General features: G+C 35.8%; 1 protein-coding gene across 2 annotated transcripts; it reads left to right on the forward strand.

The window, feature by feature from the left end:
- Window positions 1-109: 109 nt before the first annotated feature.
- LOC116351834 lies at window positions 110-4,080 on the forward strand. Of its 2 annotated transcripts, none has more exons than XM_031783984.1 (12): window positions 110-343; window positions 469-484; window positions 554-1,111; window positions 1,177-1,292; window positions 1,827-1,851; window positions 1,952-2,320; window positions 2,382-2,501; window positions 2,563-2,721; window positions 2,787-2,902; window positions 3,008-3,638; window positions 3,770-3,897; window positions 3,986-4,080. In XM_031783984.1, the coding sequence occupies exons 1-12, from the start codon at window positions 200-202 to the stop codon at window positions 4,016-4,018; spliced, it is 2,415 nt and encodes an 804-aa protein (XP_031639844.1). In that variant the 5' UTR covers window positions 110-199; the 3' UTR covers window positions 4,019-4,080. The 2 variants fall into 2 exon arrangements, with proteins under 2 accessions (XP_031639844.1, XP_031639845.1); XM_031783985.1 differs by having other exon boundaries at window positions 590-1,111.
- The last annotated feature ends 2,554 nt before the right edge of the window (window positions 4,081-6,634 follow it).

Raw genomic sequence — 6,634 nt, forward strand, 5'->3', positions numbered from 1 at the left:
CTGTTACTAAAACATGGCAGAACAGTAGCTAGTTATCAGCACAAAACAAAACTTACATATTTTATATAGTAAAAATTCAATGTTCTTTATTCCTTTGTTAACAAAATATTGTCTCGCTTTGATATGCAACCGTTTTGAGTCGCTTCTCGATATGCGACCAAACAATAAGTTGTTTTTATTCTAGAGCGTTCAATTAAAAATGTTTTTTTTTTTAATTGTAGGTCCGATCATCACGAGAGACAAAAGGTTTCTCGGTATACATTCATTGTCAATTCCTTCCCACCGACTTCCCGAAGTTGGTGTTTTGATTCCTGCATACCGTGCTTGGATTGCAAATCCTTGGGTGAGTATTGGAATTCTTGCTGATGTTTACTGAAAGAACTTCCGTTTAAATCAAAATTGATAAACAAGGTCACAAGAAATTTTGACATTCTAATACATGTATTCCTCAACTTTTCATTTTTATAGGAATTAAAAACACAAGGTAATTGCCTTCTTCAAAAAACCGAAATCTTGAGTGATGAATAATTTTCTACTTAATACAATGTTACAGCAACTGCTGATGGCAAATTAATTTATAATATTCAAGTTCATAAGTTCATGGTTGCTTTACAATATACGAAGGGTTATTCTGATGTTCGGCATACATGTGGTGCTACAATCATCTCAAACTCCAAAATATTAACATCCGCCAGATGTGTATATGGCACTCGTTCGATAACCTTGTTGCTAGCAACTATAAATTCCGATGAGCCCTATTACTCAATCAATGTCAGTGATGAACAAGTCTTCGTTCATCCAGATTATGACGAAGATACTTTTGCAAATAATATAGCGGTGCTTGAAATACCATTAAAATTCAGTTCAAAAGTAGGTAAAATTGATATGATCGAGAAAACTTCATTGGCAAGCATAAAGCCATGCGCTGACGTACTTATGTATGGATACATGGAATCTAACAGCCCCAATCGAACTTATACAGAAACTCATTTACGTTCAATTGACACAAAACTTGCCAATTTTAGCGTATGTCAAGATATATACTCTGGATATGTTAATTTAGATAAAGAAAAACAATTCTGTTTGCAATCTGTTGAACAGTGTTCCGGAGGTATTCGATTATTTTTGCAGAGAAAATCATGAAAAATAATGATTATTTCTATTATTCTGATGTAGGTCCGATTTTAACAAAATCCAAAAAACTTCTCGGCATCATTTCACATTCAACGAATGGATTGCCTGATGTCGGCACTTCAGTTGTTGGACATCGGAAATTCATCAACAACCCAAGGGTAGGTTCAGTGGAAATTTAACTTTTGTGGAAAGCAAATATGCAAAATGTTCGAAATCGGTTTCTGACTGCATCATAAATTGAAAAATTATCACGTTTCTACAACTTTTAGCACTAGAGTTCTATTTTTAGTAATCATGAACATTGAACCGTTCACTATTGTACAGTTCTCTGTAGACACACTGCAATTATGTTCCATAAGAGACTGTATAAAATGCAAAACTATAGCACAGCTAGCGCCACTACGGACAACTATGGAGTTCTAGTCAGTTGTTTGTAACTGAGCAAAAGTCTTTTCACTAGTTGGCGGCAACTTAGTATAGATTACATTGAATTCCGTCGTGGCGCTAGCTGTGTGACACTTTGAGCATAATTTCGGTACGTCTGTAGAGAAAAATGAACAGGATCCATCTTCAAAAATTATTTCTATCACAAAAATTCATTTTTTCTCCCAAGACTAATGATCGCTTGTCTCAAAAATCAATTTGTCACCATTTTGACACGAAAATAATCAGTTTTTTTTTCATTTTATTAGAACTTTCGTCCAGGCAGCACCGCAGGTATTCACTGTTTTTTCATCACAATCGCTTTACAATTGATAGACAATCAGGTGCACGAAGTGTCCGAATCCATTCATATGTTCTTTTTATTAAAAACCAGGTGGGTCAGGAGGACAAACAAGTGTCCCGAGTAGACAGACAAGCAGATCAAGTGGATCAAATGTACCGAGCAGCTCGGGCAGTCAAACAACAGAAAACGAGTTGGTTCGGAAAATTGAAGACAATAAGTACACGGCGGCACTCTTGTACAAAGATGATATTAACGGTGACCGTTATTTGTGTAGTGCGACAATCATAACAAATTACAAAGTATTGGCCGCGGCCCATTGCTTGCATAACAAATATTCAGTGACTTTAGAACTTGGTACACTCGATACAGATATACAGTATTCCACCGTGAATGTTAGCACACAAGAAATATTTGTGCATCCTCAATATAGCGCAGATCCAATTTATGTCAACGACATCGGTAAGATTTTACAACCGGCAAATAGTGATTTTTCCATTAATGCTGCCAAATAATATTTTAGCTGTAATTTTACTGAAGAAAGCGTTGAAGTTTGATTCAAAGATTGGCAAAATTGATATGGTCGATAAAAAGTACGTAATCGATACGGACGATAAAGTGACGTTATTAGGTCATTCCAAAGGTGAGTTGATTGCAAATGAGTATGCTCTATTTTACTGATTCTGTCGTTAAATTCTCAACAGGTTATTTACGATATTTTAATTCCACGATTGCCGGTTTTGTCGGGTGTCGCCGTTCATATTGGGAAAAGAACAATGATAACCCATGGTTGGAAGAAGATCGACAATTTTGTGTTACAGTACATGATGGAGAAGAAAATATTGGAACTGGGTATTCGGGTGGTAGGGATTTACTTTAAATAGAATTTCATTTTAAATATTGACGAAACAAAATTTATTCATTGAAGGGCCCGTTGTAACCGCCGGAGGAAAATTAATTGGGATATTTAGTTACGATTTCAATTCGCTGCCCGAAGTGTGTACTTCAGTTATTGGACACCGCTCATTCATTGACGATCCAAAAGTGAGTTATTTCCATTATTTATACAAAAAACGGGATTAGTTCTGGACAGTTCATTTGACATTTTCACAGAACTTGATAATAATCGACTTAATTTCGATTTAATAGGGATTTTGTGTGAGTGATACTGAAACAGGTAGATCAAATATACAAACGGGAGTTTCAAGCAGACCAACGGGTGGATCGAGCGGCAGTTCAAGTGGCGGTTCGTCAGTCACACAGGCTTCGAACTCAAAGTTGGTGGATAAAATTGAAGATTATAAGTTTGTAGCGGCGATAATATCCACAAAAAGTGGTTCGGGTAGTCGAATTGTTTGCGGTGCGACCGTAGTATCGAGCTTTAAAGTGATGACTGCTGCCTCTTGCGTCATAGATACAGAAGCAGTTGCTTTGATAGCTGGTGCCTTAAATTCAGAAGAACCCCATCAAACGGTGAACATCACTGGGAAAGAAATCATCATTCACCCAGGACACAAGGGAATAGCAATGATCCAATTAAAATCATCTTTAAAGTTTGGCACCAAAATTGGTAAAATTGATCTGGTTAACGTTGATTATAAACCAAAAGATGCAGAAGATGTCAACATTTTTGGTTATTTGGACAATCGATTACATTTTATCAATACAACAATTCATGATTTTGTCGCATCAAGAAACAACGATGATCCGAAGGAGGATTCACAATTTTATATTAGTTCCAGCACCACTGATAATAGACAAAATAGACAATATGCTGGAGGTGAGAAATTCTCATGACGGTTTGCTTCGGCTTGATCATTGGTCATTTGAAATTAAAATCCATAAGACTTTTCAAATATCAAATTATTCATATCGTTAATTCAAAAGACTGAGTTCATTTTTTATATTTAGGTCCGGTTACAACCAATGGAAAGGTGAAAAAACTTATTGGTATAATGTCATATGGCAGCGATGGGTTGCAGCCAGTTTGTACCTTAATCGAAGCTTCGAAATATCGTGAATTCATTTTGAATCCCAGAGTGAGATTGAGACATTTTTCTGTGAAAAGCGGTGTCGGTGGTTCTATTTCACTAATCAATTTTTTCTCCGTTTTCATCGATTTTTCAGATCTATGCAATGAAATATCGACAGAAGAATTAAATCTTTATTTTCACACAATGAAAAAAATATAATAAATTTCAAAAAAAAGTTGTTTATTTTAAGTTTTTAAGTAATTTTGTGTAGGAAAAAGGTCAACAAATTCATTATAATCAAAATTGAGATTTTTTTAGTATGTCTAAAAATGATACCATTTTCAAATTCGATGGAAGCGAAGTAGATAAATTAGACCTCTTGGTACATTTCTACTATCATCCAAAGTCGGACAATCATGGAATTGTATGGTCGCATTACATTTCAAGTTGGCTATGGATTTCAGTAAAACGCCAGTACAACAATTTTCAGGTGGATTCTGTTTCATTCTTATTTCGTAATGAAATCCTGGTCGAACAAAAATTGGTTTCGTCAAAGCAATTGAAGTCCTTGACTTACTTTGCAAATTCGTTTTTCCACTATAAAGTACGATTTCTTCATTTGAACTTCCTGAACGAGAAACTTCAACAATTGCTACTTCGGTTGGTACAGCTTTCATCGGAAAGTATTTTTCGTCACGAAATTTTTGAATTTCGTCGCAAATGATTTTTTTGAGCAAGAGCGGCTGATCAACCGAAAATTTCGTTGTTTCTATGCTTTGGAGAAAGTATGGTTTACTCGAGTTGAAATCTGAAACTACACGATCACAACCAATTCTTCCCATTTCATACCACGGATCTGCATTGCATCGTTTTTCACGTTGTCCATTGAACATTTTCGCCTGGAATTCTTCATCGCCAATCATTTGGATGATGTCTTGGTACTCATCACTTGAAAATGCTTTGCCATACGATGAAACTAATGCAACAAATTCCTCAAATGTCATCGAACCAAATCGAATTTCATATAATAAATCGCCAAGGTGATCGGTCACCGCTTTCTTGTTTAAAATCTCTCGTTTGGATATCGCTTTCACCCAAGCCATGCATGCTTCGAACAGTTCCACCTCGGAACATGATAGCCAGTCCAATCGTAAAATGGCAGCCAAAATATTTCGATCGCATGACAAAAACTCATTGGATTTGAACACAGCACTTGCCTTAAGGCCGATGATTGTTTCGCATGACTTTTTAAGTTCGTCTTTTTCGTAGAGAATCGCCAATCCGTATCTGGTGCAAACGTTCAATTCATCGAGTGTATTCTTCAGGTATTTGGTACACATGGCCACACATTCGTCGACAACGTATTGTTTGCCAAGATTCATGACTGCAGCCACATTTTGTGCTGTCAAAACCACGTCGCCCTTGTAGAAAAACTGTAGGAATTCCTTGAAGGCGGCTGCGGACGTATCGACAATTCTGACTTCATTTTTCTCCTTCCATGACCCGTTAAACATTGCCCGGAATGCAGTGCAGCCCTTTTTTAGAAGAAGCTTATGAGCCGGCACTCGTTCGCGTGGTTCATTGTTCGACTCAAATACGAAGTACACGTCGGCCAAATCACGACTTAAATATAGCTCCTCTCCAATTGTTGCGATCAATTTGCTGTCATATTTTGGCGCAATTGGCTTAAAATCTTCCATAGAAGTGTCTGGAATGGTGTCACTGGTATCGGACATGATGTTACTTTGTTGGTGAAATGATTGTGAATGCAGTGAGATATCGAATGACTATCGAAAGAATTATAATTAAAATTAATTTGTGTAAAAAAACACTTGTAAAAACAAGAAAAACTCACTTTGTGGCGTAACTCTTAGTTTGATGAAGATTGATGTTATGTAAAAATTATGCTTTGGAATACGGAAATAAACTGAAATGAAGTTGAAAGATATCATTTTGGTTGTATTTCGCTTAAACAATTTTATTCGACGCCATATTGCGAGATTTTATTCCGAGAACGGAGAATTTTTTATAAATAGGGAATAATATTGGTTTGGCGGCCACAGCAAATTACTAGAATTCAAAACTTCAATTGAAACCATCTTTTCATAATTTAGGGGGAAAAGACAGCGAACGAGGTATCTAGCAATAAATAAAAAAAAAGGATTTACTCACCTCCGCGATTGTATGTGTATCTCTGTGTGCGAATTAACTTTTTGTTCCGAAATATTCCAGGGGACACCGTACTTTATTTTGGTATAATCAGGGTTTGTACATTAATTGGCTTTATTTATTCAGTTTAATACTTTCACTTGGATGGAAGAATAGATTAAAACACTTTGCTCTGCACAAAATGGAATATGATGACGCAATGACAGAAGAAATATGGTGCAATAGTCGCCATACCCGAATGATATTCGCAAAGAAGGGCGATGAGTGCGCCATCTTAATTCACGACGAGACGGCAAATTGGTGAACAGTCAATCAACGTTCAGCGAATTAGTTAGTTTCGCGCAAAATTTCAAAGAATATAGAGAATAAATCGGATTTCATCGACAAATTGTGGTCATAATTTTTTTCCATTGAATTGGACGAGAAGTAAAGAGGGAATGTTCTATGTTTCTGTACATTTTAATGCCCGCAGATACATAAAATAAAAACATGAAAAGATAAATGTTTGATTTTATTTGAAGTTTATTTTTCTATTCAGAATTATTTGAATTCATTAGATTTTGCACTAAAAATGAGATTAATCGAATGATTTATGTTAAGAACATTTATTTTGGATTTGAAAAAATCTGTTACT

Source organism: Contarinia nasturtii, unplaced genomic scaffold (genome assembly GCF_009176525.2).
Source record: "Contarinia nasturtii isolate CC-2019 unplaced genomic scaffold, AAFC_CNas_1.1 Cnas_scaffold_6392, whole genome shotgun sequence".
Taxonomy (NCBI): Eukaryota; Metazoa; Arthropoda; class Insecta; order Diptera; family Cecidomyiidae; genus Contarinia; species Contarinia nasturtii.

What these genes read in the sequence shown, in the direction of transcription:
- LOC116351834 (XM_031783984.1), top strand. Translation starts at nt 200, where the DNA reads ATGTTTTTTTTTTTAATTGTAGGTCCGATCATCACGAGAGACAAAAGG. An exon ending in AATTCATCAACAACCCAAGG is followed by an intron (nt 1,293 to 1,826) that starts GTAGGTTCAGTG and finishes TCATTTTATTAG; the next exon opens with AACTTTCGTCCAGGCAGCAC. An exon ending in AATTCATTTTGAATCCCAGA is followed by an intron (nt 3,898 to 3,985) that starts GTGAGATTGAGA and finishes TCGATTTTTCAG; the next exon opens with ATCTATGCAATGAAATATCG.